Source organism: Hippoglossus hippoglossus, chromosome 6 (genome assembly GCF_009819705.1).
Source record: "Hippoglossus hippoglossus isolate fHipHip1 chromosome 6, fHipHip1.pri, whole genome shotgun sequence".
NCBI lineage: Eukaryota > Metazoa > Chordata > Actinopteri > Pleuronectiformes > Pleuronectidae > Hippoglossus > Hippoglossus hippoglossus.
In genome coordinates, this window is record NC_047156.1 from 7,107,294 (window position 1) to 7,133,591 (window position 26,298).

The 26,298-nt window shown below is 43.3% G+C and overlaps 1 protein-coding gene across 2 annotated transcripts in view; it reads right to left on the minus strand.

Annotated features, from left to right (window-relative positions):
- The window catches only part of btbd11b (BTB (POZ) domain containing 11b), a 71,024-nt gene extending 48,158 nt beyond the window's left edge, over positions 1–22,866 (minus strand). Inside the window, exon 1 of one of the 2 annotated variants that reach the window (XM_034589116.1) lies at positions 21,853–22,866. In XM_034589116.1, the coding sequence (XP_034445007.1) occupies positions 21,853–22,705 (853 nt within the window). In that variant the 5' untranslated portion in view covers positions 22,706–22,866. The remainder of the gene's footprint in view (positions 1–21,852) is intronic. The other variant, XM_034589117.1, reaches the window with a different exon arrangement.
- Between the last annotated feature and the right edge of the window lie 3,432 nt (positions 22,867–26,298).

Genomic DNA, 26,298 nt, shown 5'->3' on the forward strand with positions numbered 1-26,298 from the left:
CTGACTGTGTCCCCGAGGAATTGACTCAGCTCCTTATGCCAATTTATGAGTCTGTGGATGATTTTGTCTGTCATACTGGATTACATGATATTGTACAGTGTTGGTGTTGTTGTCCGTGTGCAGCTCCAGCAGGAGGAGGCACACGGCCCGCGTGCTGTCATCACTGTGCAGATCCCCGCACAGCTAAACACTCACAGGATGATCCGCCATTGATCGCACACACGCTGATCAAACACCGCCGTGTAGCCACTGGGATTGCAGCACATTGGACTCCATTGATCGCAGATTGATAACTTTTTTTATGTATTCAGAAGTGTCCTGGCCGCCCTCCAGCTGTGTCGGTGGTTTAAGGAGATGTCAGTTCCCGATTGTAGCTGAGGCACCGAGAGCCATTAGCCCATCTGGATGTTGTGCAGCGGCGTCAGAGAGCATAGATCTTCCAGTTCTGTAGAGGCATGTGTCTCCCAGAAGTCCTCTCTTTTTATTCTCCACCTCCTCCCGCAACAATGGATTCCCAACCGAACAAACAAGGTTTTTTTCTTTCTCCCACTGATTCTACTTTTATCCTAAACCGCTCCCTGATGCTTCATCCAAACGACTCCCTCATGGGACACAAATAAACAGCTAGAGGGAGACTGTCACTGTGTGAGTGACAATTTATTGTTTGAAATAACAGCTAAGAGCACTTATCTTACTTTGCATGAGAAAAACAAAGTGATGCAGCCTTTTTTTTTGGTGTATTCTTTCTCCAGTGCTTTTTGGAGCTGGCTGAGTTCAGTCAAAAGCTGGATCAGACCGAGGATGTAGTCAAAGGCAACACGGCGGGGACTTTAATGAGTGCACCCAGGGTGAGGGATCAGAGCCACGGTGTGACATATTAATCTCCTTCCCCCTCGGGAACCTGACACCACCAGGAACACAACAGGTAAGAGAGGAAATTCAGCTTGCAGTTGTCGGCACCGGGGTTTAGTGCCCGATCGCTGATTACAGATCGCTCTCGTTTTCTGTCTACCGCACAAACACAGTATAATCCCTCACGTGAAACATAAATGTATTCTCGTAATTGTTATTGTAGCAGTTAGCATTTGGTCGGTAGCCTTGTCCTGAACTGTCTTGGGAAATGTGAGTATTTCCTCCCTTTTCAAGAGGTGGGGGTGATAATTACATGGCCCTCAGGACAGGGCGGCACGGTGGGGCAGTGGTCGTGCACCGACAACAAAAAGGTTCTGGGGTTAAACCTGCGGGCTGACCAATGCATTTCTGTGGATATTCTCCCCATGCCTGTGTGGGTACTCCGGCATCTTCCCACAGGCAAAAGACATTCAGCTTAGGTTAACTGGAGACTCTAACTGGCCAGTTGGTGTGAATGATTGTTTGTCTCTGTATGTTGGCCCGGTGATACACTGGGGACCTGGTCAGGGTGTAACCTGCCTAACAGCCAATGGGCTCCAGCCGCCCTGCAACCCTCAAAGGATAAGCAGTATAGGTAATGGACAATAGAAACCTGCTGGCCACCCAGGGGTATGCAGTCATGTATGCATTAGTATTTCTTTACATATATGCCCTTCCAAAAGCCATCAATTTGTTACACCAAGCTAAAGCTAATCTATTCTAAGGATGCTTTCACACTGACCTTGTTTTGGTCCAAACCTTTTCAGCGGAGGCGTCTTTCAAGATTCCTTTAATCTTATCCTCTGACAATATAATGTGTAATGATGAGGACGTTCATTTGGCCCATTCAGACAAATGTCAAGATCTGCTCCTGAAGTCAGTGATGCTAGTAGTAATACCATAATGATATTGCCATGGCAACCAAATTAGCAAACATAACAGGTTCATGTCAGGTATAGATAGACCAGGCCACACGGGTGATGATGACAGGACGTATGTAGGTCTAATAAAAGTCTTATTCACTCTTTTCACTTTCAGGTGTGAAAATGACCCAATACTACCATTAATAAATCATCCTCCCATGAAGGTAAAGAGATTTGTGTCTGTCTGATCATTTTGGAGGATGTGGAGTGTAACACCACTCAGCTCCACTCTGAGACACTTCAATGATCCACTACAATTAAATAAATAATTGAAATAACAGTTTGTTGATTCTTCTTTCAGCTCTTGTCTCAGACTCGATTCGCCTGCCGTCAGCAAACTGGATGTTGTCATCGCACAGTGAGCTCGGGGACGTCTTGCTTGTGGATCGGGGAATGCTGCTCTCATAATAGACCTTTCTTCATGTGGCTCTCTGCCATCTTTCCTTCATTACACCATGAGCCCAAACCACCGCCCCCCCCCCAAAACCAATGTGACCACAACCCAAGCATGTGGGTCTCCTCCGTCTCGTCCAAATAGGTCCGCTGAGTGGTGTGATGTCATTGGGCAATTTTCATTAGAAGAGCTCACCGTGAACATGTGAACATCCATGCAGGTTTAGACAGACATGAGCAATTAACGATTTACAAATGAACGCTGTCCCCTGCAGCTGCAGTGATACTGTGAAGGAGCAGCTGAGTGTGTGTGTGTGTGTGTGTGTGTGTGTGTGTGTGTGTGTGTGTGTGTGTGTGTGTGTGTGTGTGTGTTGCTCTGTTTGCAGGGACAGAAATGACTAATTAAGCTTGTTTGATAAAACCTGACGGGATAATCTTATGTGACACACCCGTGTAAAAAAACTCCCTTCCTCTTGAACTGCATGATATCACTGCTGCGGTTTGGGCCCCGAGAGATGAGCCGGTATTCTCTGTTAAAGACCCGTCAGAACCATCCACAACAAAATCCAAAGCACATTCCATGAGTGTGTAAATCCAGACACAGCTCTCAAAGCACAGGGAACATTTGCAGTGAGCAGAATACAAACTAACCCGACAGAACACAGCCATGTGTTTAGAGGTGACCTAGTGCCTAGTGTCGTATTTAAAGTCCCCATTTTTGTGATATTAAATTAAAAGCTGATGTTTTTTTTTGTATTACATATTGATTAAGGATGGTTTTCACCACTGAACTCCAACTATCTTTGTGTACAAGGTACAGTAAGAATTACACCACACTCCCACGACTCACTTCATCACTGCTGTCAGAGCAGCTCCAGCTCCACACACACTGTTACGTGAAGGAATCTCCACGAAGCCTCGGCCACATTATGTAGTTTCCATGTGCAGAGAAATAAAGTGGGTTGGATTTTCAAAGTGAGGCGTCTCTTAATGGTTCTTTAATGACGCTTCAGTTCCACTGAAGAGCTGCCAGTAGTGAATCCAAGAGCAAATAAAGAAACTGTATCCTGAGTCATTTCTCTATGAGACGAGATTTATGCTCATGATGTAAGAATATTATGAATCCATATCATTTTTATGTGAACAAGCAATGGCACAACCTCTCAGGAAATAAAGTTTTTGAATAAGTTTTAAATAAGTTTTGACTTAATAGGGTGGCACACACACACACACACACACACACACACACACACACACACACACACACACACACACACACACACACACACACACACACACACACACACACACACACACACACACACGTCTCAACTTTCCCCCACTGAAAAAATAATTAAGCCAAAATATCCCAGATACGGACGCTGCCATTTTGCTTTTTTGTCTTCATTTGTAGCCAGTCTGCGCAGTAGTAGTCAGTCTCAGCTGTCAATCACAATGTTTCATCCTGTTGTTGTAGCATCAAATAATTTTAAAGCCAAATTTGGAAAATGAACATGTAAACAAACATCAGTACGATAAGAACGACTTAAAAGGACACAAACCATCTTTGTACTTCTACTTCTACTTGTAAATCATGTACTTCTACTTAAGTTTGGCTCATGTTCCATCCACTAACACGGAGGAGGTGGGTTTATGACTTAAACTGGAGTCAGCCACCAGTGGGCGATCGAGACGCTTTGGCTTTACTTTTGGGGAACTGTCAGGTCGTCCATCTTTATATACAGTCAATGATACACACACACACACACTTGTCTCTCCCTAACCCTAACCTAATTCTAACCCCAAAACCAAGTCTTAACCCTCAAACAGCCCTTTGGCCAAAATGTCCTCTCAATGATGGTATTGGACCAAAATCACACACACACACACACACACACACACACACACACACACACACACACACACACACACACACACACACACACACACACACACACACACACACACACACACACACACACACACACACACACACACACACACACACTACACAAAGGCTGTGTTAAAGAAAGAAAGCGGAGCCTGACATCAATGAGGTATTAAGGTCTGTGCAGAATAGAAAAGAGCGGTCTCATTCTCTCAGACAGAAACAGTGACCCAAACTTGTGAATACTTAGAGTGAATGTTTAATAGATCTAATAAAATACAAGGCTGAGATATGGAAATGGATTTTTTCCCTCATCGCAAAGTAATTCTACTCACACACGATATTCTAATGACGCTGCTTTTCTTTACAAAAACACCATCCGCTGCTCAATACGGAAGAAAAACAAGATGCAAGTCATTATGATGAAAAATGTATCCAAATAATGACTAAGTATTTTAAAATAATGAAATAACTTTCTGAGAATAATGGGTTGTAGCTCAAAATAATTGTTTTTTTTCCCCCATCACAGTGGTGAAAATAGACTTCAGCTACACACGAATACAACTACTTATCATGAAGCTGATCACTTCCCATACACTTGAGCTGCTTTTCAAACGTCAACGTTTCTGATAGGAAAAAGAAATCTTGAGAATGTGACTTTGTCAGCTGAAGGAAACTAAATGATTTATCTGGCCCGGGTCCCTGAGCATATCAAAATCATCCCCTGCCATGTTCTCATTTTTCTCCTGCTGGCAATAAGGCCTTGAGAGGCATTGCCTCGTGTGATAAGTCCGACGTGATTTATTTGTCTGCATAACAAAGAGGGGACATCTCAAATCTGTGCACAGATATTTCACATCTCACGGTTCCCCAACTTGGATTAGACATAAAATGACCCTTCCCGTCTCCACGCGTTCACTCTTAACCTTCACAACGTCCGCCCTAAATAAGAATCTGCGTACATGCAATTGTGTTATCCCTGGAATCAGAAATCCAATTTGCCTCGTGGTGGAAACAGTTTGGATGCGACAGGTCAGCTCTCATCCTGCCACAGTGAATATGTAAATGACTTATATCTATTTGGAATCTGTAATCCTTGTCCGTGGAGAAAATCAAATTGTGTGGCACCTTCAAACACGGTGACATGAGAGTGGCGCTGAGAATGTGTTTCTTAAAGGCAACATGATGTGCTTTCACCCGATCTCACATATATCAGTCATGGTGAGGCAGGAATCAGCCAGAACCAGTATGGCAAACATTACAGATATATAGAAAGACTTTTCACCTCCCAATCGAGGATATAGATGACATATATTTAAATATCTAAACTCTAAACTCTGGTTTTTCTGTCTTCAGTTTAAGTTTCCAGAGCTGACATGAGGAATGCAGTCGGCCTCTTATCAGACTCGATCTGACCTCATCAGTTCACCCATTAAATCTGAAATCAGTCTGAAAATCAATGCTAGCTTTATATTGTCAGCTCTGCACTTTGGAAGATGGCACTTCAAAGAGCAAAGAAGCCGAGGACCAGGGAGCGCTGCCTCTGATGCTCCGGATAAAATGTGGAATCTTTGTCTGTGTGGATTTAGTCATTTCCTGAGGCTCCCTGGGTTACTCAACACCTCCCTCAGCTCCAGTCAGACGCAGCGGCTCAACTACACACTCTGAAGTCCGTGTAAAAAATCTTTTTGCCCCACAGGGGGTAACACTTGGGTCAACATCCCTCGTGTGTCCAAAGGAGCCCTCTACTTGCCTCTATCATTGTTATTACACAGCCAGAGGTGGTGGGAGGGGGCAAAGGGCAGAGTCTATATCTTAAGGTGCCTCCAACCCTATTTGACAGAGACGAATCTGCCTTAATAAGCATCAGTGAGCAGAGAGCTGAGCTCAGGGGGTCAGAGGGCATCATCAGTTAGGAGAAAAGCAGCACGTCAACAATGGAGCTTAAAGAAAAGTCGGAAAAGTTCGGGGAGGGCAATGCATGTCTGTGTAGTGGCTCTAACATTGTGCATGGGATTAGCAGTATGAACTGTGCTCACCAGGAGAGGCCGTCCACAGATCAAATGTAGCATAGTTTCATGCACAACCAATGCTAAAGGTAGCACATGTTAGGTAAAGTTAGTTTGTGAACCACAGGAAAGTCCCTTGTTTAATGACATTCTGCCACGGCACGGTCCAACATCTGAGCCAGGATCTGCACGTGAATATACAGAATCCGTTTAAATTACAGGAGCTCAGACGATCATGTGAGGATTCAGTTCCGGATCGTTTCAGGAGAATAACACAGCTTTTGTTAGCAGGGTTTTTTTGTACATTTACGTGCATGTGTCCAGGTGCAACTATAAGGTTGCATCGCTTTAAATATTGCTGCCACAAAGTATTGTGGGGCGGTATTTTCTCCTTTCCTTTCATTAAGTATGGTCTGATGTTTCCTATGCTAAAGGTGATAAGTTAGGAAGCATTGAAGCTCCTTTACTTATCCTTTAGAGAATTCGAACAGCTCTTATCATGGCGCACACTGAAATATTTCTGGGTCATTTCACTCAGTTTGGAAGGTTCCTGAGCAAAATAAAGATCGGTTAACTTGTAACTACTTGTAAAACAGGGAGAATCTTCAACGCCTCTTTTGAGTTTGAAGGTCAAACATTAATGGATAATATCAATAAATATTATTTATTTATTATCAATATTGTTACACCTTTAATAAAAGGAGCTCAACACAAGTACCTCAACAGCTAAAGGACTTGCAGAATTGAACAAAGTTACTCTCCTGCATTACAAGTGGCCCCAAAGGCCTCATCAACATGTGAAAATCTCTTCTTTATATTGTGGTACTTACCACAGCTAGAAGCTTGAAAAAAGCTATTTTTGAAGCTTGGCCTACAGCTCTTCATTTTACTAACCCTCCTTTTTATCAGCCCCCTTCACACACCTAACCCAGCAGAGGTTCAGTGAGCTGCTGCACCACCTCCTGCCCCTTTCTGTCAGCTGCTGTCATCCATCTTTTCAAGTGCGGGACCATAGAGTCGCTGTGGCAGCGCTGCTTTTGGGTGCCGCTTAGCCTCGTTGGTTCAAGCCACTGACAGGCAAGCAAATAGACCAAATTGGATGGATGCAGCTTCCCTGCCAGCAGAGCCGACCTTAATAGTTCACTTTAGATCTCGGCTCAGCCCTCTGTCACACACACACATACACACATATGCATACACAAACAAAATGCGCAGTCTCTTATGCATCAGCTTCTTCTCTCTCCCCGTCCCTCTCAATGAATACAATAACTGAGTGTGTGTGAGTGTGTGTGTGTGTGTGTGTGTGTGTGTGTGTGTGTGTGTGTGTGTGTGTGTGTGTGTGTGTGTGTCAGTGGTTCTCTGAAGGAGCACAGCACAGGTTGAATTTTTCATTTCAGTCACTGTGTAAGTTTTGCAGGTGTGCATAAGGTTACAATAGCAGAAATTGGCTTTGCAATCAGTCATCATCGCCCGGAGATCATCAATAATTGATGTCCCGGTTGAAGAATGTGCCTCAGTTTGACATTTTCAGATGTGGGACTTTGTGTGTCACTGTGCTTCATTGCACTACTCTCCGGGGGAGCACCGTTCCTCCGCTCAGAAGCGTTTGGTAAGGATGGTTAATGATTATAATGGGACGCTGGGACAGGAGGACGTAACCAGGGGGTGCAACTGGTGGATGAATCTCCTCCTACCCCAGAGACAAAGGTCTAATCTTTTCCATCAGTTTCAGGCACGAACCCCGAAGCATATGGCCTCTTAAATCATGGATTCCCTCCTGCAGCAGGGGGTGAGACAACTCTGGTGATAACGAGTTACATCACTAGCCTCAGGAGTCTTCTACAGGTACCACATGGCATGACGTATTTTTATATTTCCTGAGAGATAAAAGTAAGCAGGCAAAATGATTGCATTCCATTGGCTTGAATAGACAACATCCGTGCGATGCATAGAACGCATGAGAATTCTTTTATGTCATGTATTTTTTAGTCCTCACTGCATCGTGTGATCCCTCCTCCTCACGCTCGTCCTTTCTTTAACAAAACTGAGTTTCCGCCACGACACTGTGTGGAGCTGATGCAATAACATGCCAGGTATAAAGCTGACAGACAGTGTGTCATCTCTTCAGCTCCATCCTGTGAGTCAGAGAGCGCTCTGAATGTCCGTCAGTCCAAAAAACAGACAGTGACTGCAGCTTAAAGAAGAGTCAGAGCACGATGACGAGGCTGAGTCACAGCAGTGGCTTTTTAATCTGTACTGTACTGCAGCAGAGGTGTTTCTCAGAAATGCTCTTCGATTATCAACAGGTAAAAAAACAGCTTTAAAATTTCCCAACGGATAAAGTAATGAGATGCATCATTTTTAAATTTCAGAGATATTAGATCGTATTTAATAAGCCAGAGATTATTTGCTGATCTTCTTTAAACCCTTGACAAGTTTTCAAAAATTATTCCATAGGAAAGTGAGATGATTGATGAATACAACGTGCAGTTCTCACACACTTGTCTACAAGCCAGTCAATGTCAATTATAGATGCAGCCCGACGATGGTGATGATGACAGGACGTATCTATGTCATACAAAAGTCTATCGTCCGCTCCCTTAATTGTAACGTGAGACCTAAAGTAACCGGATCATGTGTTTATAATTTAACAAAGACACGAACCTTGGTCCAGACTTTCAGGTGAGAAAACGACCTTCCACACATTATTGCAAGGTAATATTTATCTTTTAGGTTTAAGGTGCTATACACTGCTCATGTCTGTCATAACAAAACATACAGTCAAATGTTTTAGTGTTTTGTTTAAAAAATAAGTGAAGGGCAGACGTTCGAGTCGCTGCTTGCGTCTGTCTTTTTTCGCTGAGTGGTTGTTATTCCGCAAATGAGAGTAAAGCAGGACCCAGCATATGTTAGTAATAAAACATGTCATGAGCAAAATAGACATACACCTTCTCCTGTGGTAATCTGTACCATATGCCTTCAGTTTGGTTGGGGGTTGAGCAAATACACTCAGTCGGAGCTAAGGATTGAGACGAGGTTCAACATTCAGCTGTTCATGTTGGAGAAAAGTCGGTTTAGCTCTGGGAACATGGAGCTAAGGTAAAATTATTGATTGGTTCTCAGGCGGAGTTTCACTGTTTGGCACAATTCTCATCAACTGACCCTCTGATCACCCAAACGCAGCCCTGCCCGCTGTGGAGTACTACAGTTACAGATAGTAGTTGGATCTGGAGGAGATTTGTCATGGCTCCAACATGTGTGTGTGTGTGTGTGTGTGTGTGTGTCTGCAGCGTGTGACTGGTTCAGGCTCCGCTGCAGGGCCCTCCATGTCTGGATTGACAGAGTTATTAGAGCTCGTAGGACGGGACAAGGTTACCTCAACTCAGCGCTGACTCTCCATCAAAGGCAGTGGCAGAAAACTGGACTGAAACAGGGCGGAGAAAATGAAGAAGCAAAGCAGAGAGAATGAGAAAAGAGCTGAGAAGCAAATGAAGACAGAACGACGCAGACAGAGAGGGAGGGAGGAGTAGAGGACTTCTGCTCGTTCACATATTATATCCATAAGTCTTATTAAAATCATCTGGACAAATCTTTCAGGTCATGGGCTCTGATTGAGGCAGTCGCACACTGGAAAATAGAAAGAGGGGATGGTGAATATGTGCAATGACGCACACATATAGTCCGAAGGTCAGCGTGCTGAGCTCTCATGGGAGGTAATGGGATACCGGTCCAGTGGAACAGAATCAGTACTGCATCAGCAAATCCACGGCCAGCAAGAACGCTACTATAACCCAGCATGTGCTTCTCTTAACATCATTGTTCACCTGCACACTTAATGCGACAAATCTAATCTGAAACACAGCAGTTATCAGAGCTGACGTCAGAAAAATCTTTCATTGGTCTTATATCATTTAATATAAGTTACAATGTTTCGAAGAAAAAAAGAACAAGTTAGCTTAGCTACCTTAGTTCGCTACGTAACTTAACAAATGACACTTAGCCTAAAATAACTTTTTCCTTGTGAAGATACAAATTCATTTTCGAAATCTCCAATTTTCTTTTCTTTAAGTGGCCGTCATAGAAATCCATTGAGGCCATTCACAGATATAGTGAGTATTTTATTGTCTGATTGAAGTTCTTATGATTGAAAGCCTATGATAGGCTACGACTGATTGCTGTAAAGCTCTGTTCATCACGTATCTAAAATCCTTTACCTACAGACACCTCAAAAGACCAGAATGCATTGCAGCAGCCCTAAAGATGGAGTGTGACTCTTGTTAATGTCGCTATCACCTTCACTACTGAACCTTTCACGTGCAACTGAGCGAAACAAGTTCAAACACATCTAGGGGCTTGTTGGGAAAGGTGGGAGAACAGTTACTGATTTACAAGAAGCGCTGTAGGCAGATGAAGAAAAGGCGGGCGTGTTCAAGTTGATTCAATAAAATATCTCTCTGATTTTGAGGCTCCGCTCTTCGTTTTGAATCCAAATCTCCGAGCAGCATGTGAAAGATTCAGCAATGACGCACTGAACAGCAGAAGAGATCAGCGCAAACCAATGTATACATCCGTATATTCAAGGATAATTATGTCTTCCAGTGAAAGTATATGTTTATTCCATGGGAACGCTGGCATGTCAAAAGCAGAGTGTGTTTATTTCTGTTACATGAACTAGAGCTGTTTATACAGCTGATTGCTCTGTATTCGTCATGTGCATGGGAAACACACATAGAGTGGTTTGTTGACTGAAATCACAGAAGTCCAGCTCCCCACGATTCAGCTCAGAAATCCCAGACATGTTTGCACCCCCACGGCTCAGCGTATATACTGCAGCAATGGATTAACAAAAACCTGCAGGAGAGATGAACAGCGGCTGCTCAGAGGGTGTATACGAGCACATTTACTTCACCTTGACTAATCCTCTGTATATGTACAGGATACCTAAGGATTGTGGGATAAAATAAGATTAATGTTACTTAAAGGAACAGTTCAACATTTTGGGAAAAAGACGCCTGTTTATTTCTTGTTGAGAGAAGTGAGGAGAACGATATCCCTATTATAAATGACTGTTAGATAAAGGGCTATGGTTAGCTTAGATTAACACAAAGGCTGGAAACATGGGGAAACAACTAGCTTAGCTCTGTTCGCAGCTAGCATCTACCTACCACTGCCTTGGTAGCTCGCTAATTGTTAACCGTTACAGCTTGTTTGTTTCCTGGTGTCTTTGCTGGTTGCTTGGTAATCTCACGGTGCCAACAAGTATCTAGAAAGTCACTGGACCGAGCTCAGAAATAATCCCACTCCCACATATACTGCCCCGTAACCACAATCTATCAGGTGTTAGTTATTAGCTTTGAGAGGTGCTGGTTGGCAGATTTCGTTAGCGTCATACAGAGCAACACTAGTTGTCTCCCACTAATTCCACATCCTCACTACTCCAGAGTCTTAGAGCCGCTAAAACTAGGAAGTTAGGAAACGCTTGAAAACGCTGGCTCTCTGGAAACGGAGTTGTTTGGAAACAATGGTGTTGACGTACCCAAGTGCTTGATGATTGGGTCTTTTCTGTGACAACGTAGCCTTTGCTGGTTGGTCAGGCTCCTATCACATTATCCTCAGCTACCAGAACACAACAACACGGATAATCAATTACAAGCGTTGCTGATCCCTTCTGTCTTTGCAAAGGGTCGTTGTGGAGTTAAATTCTGCATTATACAATGATACAACTGCTTAAATGCGGAGGAGACAAGCTATATAGCATGCAGAGTCACGTGAGAGGTCATGTGATATGCAATATCAGGCGTGTGGATAGGGATTAAAATAGTAATTTAAGCTTGAAAACACCTTTTTAAAATGGAAATGTAGTGGAATGGATGTAGCCAAAAGCTATGAGTGTTTCATGGGGATTGGATAAGTGGAAACTTACATCAGTGAGAGTGGTGTCTGTCTTCTCATCTAACTCTCAGCAAGGCGTCCAACTATCCCTTTGACTGAATTCACTTCATATTATTTTCATAGATTTTCATCATCATAGTCCATTATTTTGTGTGAGAAGCTACAGTAATCTCGAGAAAACGTAGGAAAACTGGGAGATCTCCATCCATCCCGGAGAAGTCATCAGAGCTGTATTAAAAACAGGGTTGGGTGGGTGTTCTGGGCAGATACAAGCTATTCTTCACAATCTGACTGTGTGGCACTGGGCTGCCGGCTGGTTTGGAGAAATTATGTCCTGATATGACAGTATTATTGGCAGAGGAAGGATTATCACACACACACAGAGGAGTATAACTGACACTGCAGATGGTTTCCTCATAAGTAATGAAGTTACAGCATAAGCAATGTTGCTGCAGGCAGGTCCTCCGACTATGTTACTGTGAAATAAACAACAACAGGTGAGACGACGCCGGCCTAAGTGGAATCGCAAACGTCGGTTTGTGACAGGTGCAAACCACGATACGAAATGCGCATGCGAGTGTGTTTGTGTGTGTTATGTAAATACCTTGGAATTTGGTTCGCAGTTCACCAACTGTCAATCCAAGTGTCTGGATGTGTCCTGACTTGCCACCCTCTCTATCAGATATATCACTTTTCTGATGGTGACAAGACGAGGCAGAATGACTCAGGAGATCAAAATCCACCGGCTTCTGGTTTGATCCCCGGCTCCTGGAATGTGTTGAGGTGTCACTGAGCAAGACACTGAACCCATCAATGCTCCTGATGCTGTGTATTCGGTGCATAGACTGTCTATAAAGATGGATGACATGTCTCCGCTTCTTCCCACTATCCAGAAATGAAGCCAAAATACGAATGCTGCCATGTTGCACCGATTACATTAAGTAGAGCTAGAGTCTGCACAGAGTCCTGAGCCGCAGTAGGGAGGTCCTGTCGATACACGCACTCCGACAATCATGAGTCAGTCTTAGCTGTCAATCATGACTACTACCCAATAACCTTAAATTACCTTATTGATATTTAAGTTTGACCCATGTCCCATCTGCTAACATGGAGGACGCCAGGTTTATGACCTATACTGCAGCAAGCCACCAGGAGGTGCTCGAGATGCTTTGGTTTCACTTTTAGTGAGCCGTCATGTCCTTTATCTTTATACAGAGTCTACGATTCAGTGTGAATGAATGGGTGAACGGTTGACAGACGAAAGCACCGTGTAAATACCAACATTAATAAGAAAATTTCTTCAAGCTTCTCTGATACTCAGCCCACAGCAAACCAGGGAGACAAGTTAAAAGTGTGTTTACTGGTGTTTTCTTCATAATTTCCAGGCAGAGTGGATGATACTCAAACTGGATTATTTCTCCCTCTACAACAACAGGATTTCAGAGCTGCTTGGAAAAAAAACCTGTGTTGTAGATACTGATGCTTCACCTAACTAATCCACTTGCTGGTACTTGTTTGCTCCGACTCTTTTCTCCTCCTATAATAAGCAGTAGGCATTGCTTGTCTGGGTCTCATCTGTCACCCACTGCTTCTTTTATGAATTTTCTTGTTTTGATCCTTGCCATCTGAGCCTCTTCCTCTCCCCCTGCTTTGCTTCCAAAGTCGGCATCATGAACAATTCATTCTTAGCCACTGGATTTGGCTCCACTGTGGAGAGTCATTTTTAAACTATTCTGGTCTGGCACCGGTACAGTATATTCTCATTGTCTGCCAAACTAAGTGCTAACACAGAATAGTGGGAGTGGTACAAGTGAACTTACTCAGAGTTGGTAAAACTTACAAGAAGAAAAAAAACACCCAGATGATTTAAAAGAAATTTCTCCCAGGGATAAAAACACTGAAGCTTCTCTACTGACAGTAAACAGAAAGCTAAGCACACTACGCAGAGTGAGTTTAAAGGAATAGGTGCACACTCTCTCTGGGCTGACATTATCAGGGCTATAATGGAATAAATCTAGTTCTGGTGTAAAAGGTCAAGCATGAACATTAGAAACGTCTCTAGCAAATTAGTACTAGCAGCAGCTGCAGCAGCATTTTCACATCACAGACTGGTAATTTGTTTTTTTAGCTTTAGTGTTTAGACCTTATATAAAGATGGACGACGTGTCTTCACTTCCTCCTACTATCCAGAAACGGAGCCAAAAAATCCTGAATATGAACGCTGCCATCTTGCAAATTTGGAGCTAGAGTTTGCGCCGTGGTGATCGGGGGATGGAGCTGTTACACAAGCTCAACCGATCGTGAATCTGACATTAACTAACAAATTAAAACCCCAACTTTCCAGCAAGAATGAGCAATCAAAGTAACAAGAACTACCTTAAAATGACAGAAACTATCTTAGAGAAAAATTTGATGAGTACTACGACTTTTTGGTTAACTCCATGTACCATCTACTAACATGGAGGAGGTAGAATTTATGACCTATAATGCAGCCAGCCACATAATCTAGATGCTTTGGCTTCATTTTTGGGGATCAGTGATGTCGTTTATCTTTACATACAGTCCAGGATTTGAAGCTCGTTCGTGAATATCGATTAAACTGGACAAGATTACGTTAGTTAAATACGAGGCACAGTTCGACCCGATAATTGCAGTCTCGTGCATCCACCAGCTGCATGTATCATCAACACACCTAGCAACGAGTGACACCGTGCAACTGACACTTTATATACAATCCTCATGGGCATGAGAAAAACGGGGTGTTACAGAATGGGAAAAGGCCCCCGATCCATCATAGGCAGTACCAGCTGGGTGCAGGATTAACTGTATTTTATCACCTGTCTCCTCTTAATCAACTTGGCTGCAGCTCTCCCTCTTAGTACCAGCCTCCATGTCACATCAGCATTCCTCCTCCTCCTCCTCCTCCTCCTCCTCCTCCTCCTCCTCCAAAACTCGCAATTAAAACCAGATCTGCTCCTGGGCCATGTGCAGTTCTTTTGAGTGTGTGTGTGTGTCCTTCTCCGTGTGCATAAACCTGTGTGTGTCTGTAGCTGCCTTACATATGTCTACTGCTGTATAAGGGTTTTCTCTTGCACTGATACGCTATATCTCGCTCCCAGACATAATGGGGACTGTCTCCACCGGTACAGAGTGGTACCACTGCAGACCGCAGTCATTCCTGTCTGCCTGCTCTCCCCACAGCATGTGTGCACCAGGCACCGACCTCGCACATCAACGCTGACTAGTGGGTGAGGAATAAAAGACGTGGACGGAATGGGACCTGCACTCTCTCACCCCTGTGAAGCTCTGCAACAACAAATGAAGAGGAAAGGGTCACTATGCTAATATAACACACATTGTACCCCCTAAAGCATGAGTGAAATTTAATTGGGGGAGGGGTATAAAGGAGAAAAACTTTCTTTCCGATACTGCATACCTCCACCAAGGACCAATGACTTCTTTTTAGGCCTGCATCCTATCCTTCCAACAAATTTTGTGGTAATCCATCAATTTCATCCAGTTGTTTTTGTGTAATCCAAACAAACAAACAAACAAACGATTGAAATGTACAAATACAACCAAATATATAGAACTTGAATTGAAGAAATAAACATATTTTTAGGTAAAATAAAAACATAAGTTCAAATCCTTTCTGTATTGTTTATTTTATAATATTAAAGTTTACATTATGGTGCTAATCGGCAAACACAGACATCTATACCGATACCGGTCCCTACCCCTTCTTGTTCTGTTTTTCACATGTGAACACACAAGTCTCATTTCTATATGTTACATGCATAGGGCCGACCAGATCATATTCTGCTGATAGAGCATAAGCCTTTAAAAGGAAATCCCCCCCTCACTTAAACACTTCACACTGTAATGGTCCGATGGTTTCTGAGGGAAGTGCTAAAATGCTGCAATTTACTATTTTAGTGTCCCCACTTTCCCCAAATTTGCCTGTTCACTTGGTGATTTTCCACATTTTCAGCCCCCTTTTTTGACAGGACTCAGGGAGGTGTGTGTGTGTGCATGCGTGCTTGTGTGTGTGTGTGTGTCCATCAGCAACAGTGACAGCGGATACAATTTTCCAGGCAGGAAAAAAGTAAGAGTGAGAAGAGAACAATGCCAGAGAACAGCTTGCCCACTTGTTCAAATTACCTCAAATTACCCCTCAACAGTTTTGTATTTCACATGCTGCTGGCAACTGCTCCACAGAGATGCAAGTCGTGGCTGCATTGAATTTCTATCGGGGCTGCTAACGGTGAAGAAATCTGCGACAGCTCTGTGATGGATTTCTCTGTGTATGATTGATGAATGTCAATGCGAAATCGCTTCTCAACAAAGGAGCTTATTTATTCAGCGAGACTGAAACTCAAAATATATTGACACTTTCTCTGCCTGTGTGTTTAGAAAAGTCAAGCGAATCGGTAAAAAGACAAATGATGATTTATCACATTAATAATCGCTTTCGCCTGTTTGGACCCCTTTCACTTTACTAGTCATTTTATCCATTAGTGCGGTGTCTGTACTGATCCTGCCTGTTTGGAGTGGGCTGTTTGTTTGGTCAGTGGTGAGGCTGGTTGCAGATTTCTTTCTAAAACTGTAAAAGTGACCTGCACCAAATGAGCCACAGCAAGTAAAGACCGGCTGCAGAACCCTGAAGCTGCACAAAGAGTCAGAATCAGTTGTCTTTGCCATTGCCATGAACCCACTGTTGTCATGATCGGCAGCGTCACTTAAATTGATGAGTCCAAGCCGCTGCTGCTACAGAGAACCGGTTACCTGTGTTTTTTTAAAGTTGATTAATATGTGTAGTAGTATAATATGTGTAATATGTGTAAGTGTGGAGCCAATAACATGAACGGTTATCGATATATATTCCACATACAGACAGAGATTTACAGAATTATTAGATAGATATTATTTCAAATTTTTTATCATAATAGCAGCATTGTATATGTGATATTCATCCAGCAGTTTATGGCTACATTCCAGAAATGGTCAACATTGAATATAAAAAACCTATATGTGAACTTGCAGCTAACCAAGCCAGTGTTTCAGCATCAGGTAATGCATGTTTCGTCCATTTAAATAAGAAAAACCAACTGGGGCCACTAAACAAAATGTGTCAGTAATTTCAAGGTATATTGCATTTGTTTCAAATGACTTCAGGGTGACAATTTCATTTAACATTTTCAGCCAAACCAGCTCTGCCCAGACTTGAAAGTTGTCTCATGTCTAAATTAGAAATTAGAAACTCGTCCTCTGGGTGGTACATGTCCCTGAGCGCTGGGTATCATGTTCACACTAGATGTTTTCTTTGACATGCTCATCATTAAGGAAATCAAAGAATCACTGTGTTGCAGATTCTAGTGGGAACCATAAGAAAGATCCCACCATATAGAGTAGTTTCCAGTTCCGACAGGATACCACAGCCGGAGAAGGGAAACCCAACACCCACCTGCAAATAACACTGAGTCAGACGTGCTGAGAGGAGCCCCTGACATCTTGATGTATGTGTTTGAGTATGTGTCTGTGTGGGAGGATGTGGCCGTATGCTGAATATGCCACTGCAGAACTGTGGGCAGCAGAGAGTGTGAACACGCATTATAGCACAGGGTAATTACGGAGCCTGTGTTGAAGGCTGACATTTCAATTCAAGAAACAAACAAGAACAAGCTTTTCCTCCTTTTTTGAATAAATGAAGGAATTACAAAGAAATAAATCCATGCATACAAATATGTAAGATACAGTATGAACAGTCTCTTGTGTTCGTTGGTTCTGCTCGTATAACTCCTGAAGACTTAACGCTCCTTTACTCATTCGCTCATTTATGCTGCTTTTATGTACGAAAGGGTATGTTTTGAACAATGTAGCGTCACTGTCCACATGCTTCCGTGTGTCTTTTACATTGGCACGATATAAGCAACGCATCCACAAGAGGGCAGCGCAGAGTCGAGAGTTTCCGACGACAACCAACATGGCGATGGTGGAGGAGGTTGTGATACTGTGCCTCTTAAGAAAAAGGCAAAAGCGGCTGTTTGTCCATGTGCCCAGGTGAAGTAAAATCAAATAGATGCTTGAAGTTTCTTACCAACTCGCAAAGTCACACCTCAAAAAGTTCTTCCTCATGTCTCTATACTGCCCCCTACTGTTCCCAGTGGTACTGCTCTATTTCATCTATTTCATTCGTTTTCAAAAGGCGTGCACAAATACAGACGACATGTACAGAAGGCTACGTCCATATACAAATTTGTATCTAATTTTGAGAATAAATTAGCCTTAAAAGCAATAGTGTGACTTTTTTCTTTCTTTTATTGGATTCTTAACACTGTGGGAGTTACTGCTCCTGTCAAAGAAATTATCTGGCAAAGATAACTTTATAAGTACTGCACAGACATGAGAGTATCGTCTATCTTCTTAAAGTCATGGCAAAAAAGCAAATGTAAGCATTTCTGAGAGACTATTCTTCTGCATGATAGATGAAAATAAATTGGCTTATTGCCAAGGTAACTAATAGAAGCTTCAAACATTCAAAAGGGAAAACACTGAGTGACGAAGCTACCTGATTGAATCTGTGACAGCACAAAAAAAATTAAAAAGTAATCAGCTTTGGCGGCAGAGATGAAATAAAGATATTCCTAAAGGCAAAGCTGAGTCATCAGCGTCATCAGCATAATATGGAAAAATCACCTCAATTACTCCCACTTGGCAGAGAGAGGCAGAGAGGATGGATGGAGTGATGTTCAATTTGGCAGGCGGCGGCTGGGTTAAGGTCAACCCACCCTCGGATCGACGGGCTGTTTGATTTTTACAGGGAAGACAACAAATGATGCATCTGTGTCCCTGCTTTCTCTGTCAGTGCAGGTAAAGGGCATCCCGGGGTGTGGAGGTCCTGCTGTGTCACAAGATGAAATGTGGACCAAATCTTCCACGACAAGGAACTTCCTTTATTCTCTAACAGACGCACACTTCTCCCATCTTAACTGACTGATCTACCTGAACAGCTAACTAGCTGGTGGACATAGCCAGCAGCTAACTGATGAAAACCAGAGAGCAGTGAGATGAACCACTGCAGTGCTGTTCTGTTAAAAGCTAAAAACCTGAATTATAGCCAGTTTAATGTATTTTTTTATGGTCGCAATAACAGCCCATTACCCAAGTAGGAATAACAAAGTTCAGCACTGCATTGCATGGACTTCATGCACACTACGACACCTTTCTAGCCTTGAGCATTATATCATTATTCCACATGCTCCAGACGTTTTTCTTGCATCTCATCTTATTCAGCGGTCCAATGCACCACTGAACACTCACCGCATCTCTTCTACAGCTGGAGCCTCACTCCATGCCAAGTGGCCTGAGTGTGCACAGGACTGACTCTCAGTACTGTAAAGGTCTCTGCTCTCACTGTAAACTCTGAGGATACAGTACACTGCATCATCTTTGCACTGTCATTGTTGCATGTATACAAACATGGACAACGTGTCTCCACTTCCTCCAACTGCCCAAAAATGAAGCCAAAATTTCCCAGATATGGGGGCTGCCATCTTCCCTTTTGGACGTCATTTGGAGCCGGAGTCTGCGCAGAAGTGATCGTGGTGTGGGGCATATAATAGCTAACAAAAAAAATAAGCACAAGAACATAAATCAGTGTGATAAGTAATACCTAAAATGACTAAAAACATCTTTGAGAAAATTTTATTTAAGGTTTACTTCGACTTTTTAGGTCATGTCCCATCTGCTAACATGGAGGAGTCAGGGTTTATGACCTAAACTGCCTCAAGCCACAAGGGGCCAATCAAGATCATTTGGATTCACTTTTGCAGAGCAGTCATGCAGACTATGGTCTTGACCATAGTCTGCAGTATATGTCAAAAAACCCCACCTCCTCCATGTTAGTGGATGGGACATGGGCCAAACTAAACAGTTAAAATACACGTCATATCAATGTTTCTCAAATATGGTTTCTGTCCTTTTAGGTAGGTCTTATGAAGAATGACAGCTGAGATTGGTCCCCTGATCAATACTATGGAGGCTCCGGCTCCAAATGACACCTGCGCAAGATGGCAGCGTTCATATCCACGACATTTTGGCTTCATTTCTGGATAGTGAGAAAAAGTGGGGATGGGTCGTTTGACTTTACCGTCTATGATACAGTGATATAAAGATAATGGATGTTGTCATCACTACAAATGGACACACGCATAGACTGTGCAGCTGAACCTTTACAACCCTGTGCTTTGTGAGGACACAGATATGGACAATGTACACAAACTGACATCAATATATAAAAGGCTTCGTTGCAGCTTTAAAAACAAAGAGTTGACATAAAGGGCCTCTCTACAGGCTTCTGTCTGTGATTCATCAATACAGTGAGAGTATTTCTTTCTTTCTTTCCATCTGTCTGTCTGTCTCCCTCTCACTTACTCTATAACTCAGTTTTATTCACATCACTCTGCATAATGCATGATAGCACATGGGTCCCCCAAGGCCTTTCATTACGTAAACCTGTTGCAAGAGGAGCCACAGCGGCACTTTTACAACATCCATCAAAACAGGGGCAAGCCTGTGTTTGTGTGGTGGGATGTATTGCTGGTTAAGCTGTGGTGAAGGCAGAATACAATTACACTTACTATCAAAGCACACAACAAAAGTATTCCTCAACACTTGGAGCCAATGTGAAGTGTACTGTGTGTAGACTCAGCACATGCACACAGGGATGAAAGACTTCCTCCATCTTTGGGAAGAAAAGAGTAAAACTAACCTCTGCAGGGCATCATTGTAGGAAACTGGGAGAGCCGCTTTCACTGAAAGCTCTCACAGAGAGAGAGAGAGAGAGAGGCTGTAAGCCTGAGGAAATCAGGCCCAGCTTCAGCATTTTGTGCATCAAGTCAACAGCCACATACAGGAATGATATGAGAGAGTAACAACTACAATATAACAGCACAACAAGACACAGGAGGCAGGAGGACCACTCTCTCCTTCCCTGGCCTATACTCAGTCAGTCATCCCCTGCCTGCAGCTCACGCAGCTCCACTGGGAAACACTTGTTCAGCTGCAGAAATACTCTTAAAATCTACAGCTCCTCAGCAAGAGTAAGACTGAGGTATAACCTTTTAATATCCTGGCAGCGAGTGAATCCGAGGGATATCTTTCTAGACATTCTCACAATGCTCATAACTGTAACATTTACGGTTCAGACGAGAGTTTAACATGCAAGATTAAGTTTTATACTGGTGATGAATATATGAAGTAAATCCAGTGAAGAGGGCTTTGCTTTGTGCTGCTGCTGCAGAAGAGAATGGAGACTCTACAGGTTACATGAAGCAAATGGATTTGAAAGCAGTGGTTGTGTGAAGTGGAGAGAGACCCTGCAGTTGCTCTCAGATCATTACTCATCACTGTATAACATTAATGGTGCAGATGAGAGTTTTAAACACGCAAGATTAAGTCTTAAATTGGTGATGACTTTATTGTAATTTGGGATAAATCTAGTGAAGAAGGCTTTGCTTTGTATTGCAGCTGCAGAAATCTACTGAGAGACTGGAACTCCACAGGTTACAAGAAGCAAAGGGGGTTGGAAGCAGTGGTTGTGGAAGAACCCTGCAGAGGCTCTCAGTTCATTACTCATAACTGTAGGATATTTATGGTGCAGGTTTATAGGTTAAACACGAAAAATTAAGTCTTATAAAGGTGATTAATATATGGTTGTTTGGAGTAAATCCAGTGAGGAAGTCTTTGCTTTGTATTGCAGCTGCAGAAATCTACTCAGGGGTGATTATGGGAACTCTACAGGGCTTTGAAAGCAGTGGATGTGTGTTGAGGATGTGGCTCTCAGCTCACAACTCACCGTTTGCGTTCTTCCCGCAGATGAGGTGCTGCCAGGGCTGCAGGGAGCCCCAGATCTCTGCCTCGCTGCTGACGGCCTGCTCCAGGGTCTCCACGGTGAACTTGGGGATCCCGTTATCCCGCTCCAGCAGCGCGCTGCGCAGCACCCGCGCGTACACCTCTCGGAAGAGGCTCTCCATGCACGCTGCCAGGTAGATGGCGGCGTGCTCGTGGATCCTGACCGCGACCCTGCTGTCCACCATCCACCTGAAGAACTTCCCCACGTTGAAGACGAGTCCGCAGCGCACCGACTTGCCGCGGCCGAACTTGTCCTCCTCCGTGCTCATGTTGTACAGGGACAAGGCACCGAGGGCCGCGCCGATGCAGTTCATCGAGACGCTCCACGACAGGGCGATCTTTGTGGCACTTTGGATCTCGTATTTGGTGCATTTGGCGTAGCGCAAACTCAGCCGCTGCGCCTCCTTGGCGACCCGGACCAGGGCCCGGCTGACCAGCACCGAGAGCCGCAGCAGGACGTCCTGCGGCGGGGTCGGCAGGCTCCTCTCCTCGTCCCTGCTCAGTGCGCTCGCCACTTCCCCGAGGCTCCACGGCACATCCTCAAGCTCGGGCAGTTTGGCGCACTGCACGGTGCACTCCAGGATCTCGGCGTCTTCCACCAGGACCGTGTTCACAGTGTCCAGACTGTTGTGTCGACTGTGCATCGAGTCGGTTAAATGCCAGTAATTCGCCCCATGTGCATCCGAGCAGCACAGCGACGCACTGGAAGATCTGAAGGAGTCTGCGGCTCCACCATAACCTGAGTCTAGCGTCAAATCCTCCAGGGTCCTCGCTGCTGACTTGCTACTCCGAGCCATGACTGCACTTCATGCTGTAAAGGAGGGCTCGTGGGAAAAGTGGAGGAAAAAAGGTTCAAGACGACCGGGAGCTCGGAAACGCACGTGTCCGAATAAAACACCTCCACTTGTGCGTTTGTGGGAAAAGTCCACCCGAGGCTGAAGTTGCAGTCTCTCAGCTCAGAGCATCTCAGGGACCCGCACTGTGCCTGACAGATGGAGGAGGGGCCGTGCGCGACCGACAACAGCTGTCAGCCAATGGACTCTCGGGATGAAGCAGCAAAGAGTTTTAATTGGATCTCTTTAGAGGATCGATAACAAGCTATTGATAAGGCTAACTAATCAATAGGCGGTGTAAACAGTAAAGGCAATGTTTGTTTAATTGTCCAGAACCTACTTTTCTAAAAACTTAAATTCTCTTAACTTTGAAACAGAATAGACGAAGAGGTCATGTCAAGTAAAAGTAAAATGTGTAAAGACAGAAATTGCACTAAAGTATGAATCACATAATGTAGAAGCAGCTGCTTTTATATAACCATGTTTAAGAGGCCAAATCCTCCAGAGTATCAGGCTGTTCAGATATTTTCTCAGGGCCCATGTCTGATGGTAACATGACTCAAGTCCATTAATAATAGATTGCATGCATAATGTATCCTTTGCTCCGCCGGTGGAGAACTCATTGAAAAGATCTGAATTACTTTCAAGGTCATTTGTCGTGATCGCTCACAGGGTCTAACCTGAGCTGTATCCGTTCAGCTTCTCCCCCTGATCACATACAGGCCTCTTGCTTTGCCTCACTTCAAATCTGCATAAAGCATTAACTTGTATTACAGCCAAGGTGAACACAGGGATAGGTCAAGTTTAAACAACGGTAGAGATATTCAACAGCAGTGAGGTGTGTGGTTAAGTGCTCTGAAAAGAACCGCAGTCATGTTGCAATCCTTAGACCACCAAATATCTTCAGATCCATGAGTGACAATATGTCTCAGGAGTGTATGAATCCAAACTGGTGGTTAAAATAATAAGTTCATGATCTGAATGTTGCTCTTTGTTCTGTCTGTGTTTACATCTGAGATGCAGTAAAACTGCAGCTTCTGTATCTGACAGCAGGTTGAACGTCATTCTGGAGCAACAGTGAACCCTGGTGTTGCGCAGTGAAACTTTTAGAGTTTACTTGTCAGTGCAGGTGAGGCTCCAATTTCTTTTCCCAAGAGTGACACCGACTCTAATTGAATAACAAAATGACACGCAGTGCAGAATTTAATTAAAAGGGAGAAATCTTGTTTAGTTGATGATTATAATGTCCATAGCAGCAGTTAGCTTGGCAATAAAATGTTATTAAAGAGCAGATCTCATGTCTCCTGGTCTGTGGAAGCACTTTAAACTAACTGCACATTTTCTCTGTAATGGCTAACATAGTGCTGGAGTAAGATTCTTACTGACATCAGTGGGAAGATGTAGGTTTAAAATTTGTGATGATACTTTAATCATCTATGTACCAGGAGTATTTCATGTGACTTTAGGGGGCCCCTGTGAAGGGGACCTTGGGGCCCTACATCAAATCAACCCACAAAGACATGACACCAAACCACATCATTCAAATATACAACTGATTCGTTTCGGTATAAGAATGATAAACAAAGGGCATACACATAAAATTGCTCTCAGCAGATTGCATACCTCCAACATGGCCCAACAGTCCCCTGGCGAAAACACATAAATATCAGTCCCCTAAACATCGCAATCCACGAATTATTCTCTGAGAAAAAACAACGAAAATGTTGGGAAAATCCCATCTCACAATGGTAAAGAAAGTGAAGAAAAATCCTGGATCTGCCACCTGATCTGGATCCACACCTATATTTTGCTGCATTGGGTCATGATCCATCCATTCACAAAATATCATGGAAATCGGTTGAACAGTGTTTTCATAATCCTGCTTACAAACAAGCAATCAAACATACACAGATGAAAACATAACCTCCTTGGCAGAGATAGGAAAAAGTCCAAACCCCCACTAGCCCTCATATCATTGCTGTGGACAAATGTAATTCCCATTCTCGGGGGGTGCTCTCTATCAGCTCTTGGTCCCAGGTAATTGCCTACTCAGTTACAACGCCCCTGTCTCCTACACTGGACATCTGCATATCCATTAGAGACATGTGCATATAACTACTGCATCTAACACGTACACATAGAGAGAGACTCTCTGAAGGTCATAGGAAGGTCATGGTCACGTGGGACAGCTCCACCCCCACGTAACCACGTTCTACCTCACACAATAAGAGCGACTGCCACACAAATTACTGTCATAAGGCCAGGTCTCTTTCATTCACACTGATTTTAATCATATTAATGTTTCTCAGTCTCTGTATTGACTGCTCCATCTTTCAATGCTGGGCACCAACAAATCTTTATTGGAGAATCACTGCTGTGAAGATCACGATTCAAAACTAACTCCAAGGTCTTTATCAGTCCTTTATAGTCAAGAGGGATGATTTAATATCACAGTTTCATGTCTATGTTGGGGGCAAATTAGCCTTTCCAAATGAGTGACTGCTTTAATTATATTTAATTTAGAGGGAGCAGCATGTCAGAGAGAGCGGTAATTTAAAAAAAACGGCGATTGTTTGATTTAATCCATAAACCAGAAAAACTAGGAGGACAAGAATCCTCTTCCTGCTGCCTTGACTTTCTGCCAAAAGGCTTTTTTTTAAACGTCTCTAATTGCTTGGCCTCAGATGATCTACAAATTGTCAACACGCCTCTTGTCTCAAGTGGTTGAAATTTGCCGTCATAAAGAGCACATCACTGAAAGGCCTGTATCAACTCTCCTGTTCTTAGGTCAAATTACTTCTAGGTTGTCTAGTATTGTTAGGATTTCCTCCAGTCGGGATTTCGACCACAGCACTGAAACTGCTCTTATTATGGATTTGCCTGCAGGTCTGCTGTAACTCCCAGTTTATTTAAATCAAGGCTGTGGACTCTTCTGTTGAACTCAAATAATGACTCATGTTGTAATCCGCACTGTAACTTTTACTCTTTCCACATTTAACCAAATGGTCTGTTTTTATATGCTCTTATGTTGCTTTCAGATATTGTCTTGATGCCTTTTATATCTTAACAAAATTCAATTAATTCATTATTTTAATAATATGAATACTTTGAGTGTAAAGCAAGTGACCTGCTTTTAAGCTACACTATCAGCAGGAGCCTAATGATGGCAATGTTAGGTCTGTCCACCACTTATATTTCAACTACTACTGCATGGATCTCCAAATAATGTAACGCAGGTATCCATGGTGACCAAAGGATGCATTCAATTGATTTAGGAGATTCCTTGATTTTTCCTTTTGCATCAGTCATTTTTACTTTATCCAGGAAATATCTCAACAACTTTTAAGTAGATTAGCACAACCTGCCCCATCAGGAGGGGTTGCAGTGTCTCTGGTGATCCCTTAACCACAGTCTAGAACCATCATCAGCTCAAACCCTCAATTTGTCCAATAATATGAAGACATAATACAAATGATATAATGCAACATGTGCTTTATCAGACACTGTGTGATGCTAACTGTGTGATCAGATAATAGTACTAACTAGGGCTACGTTGT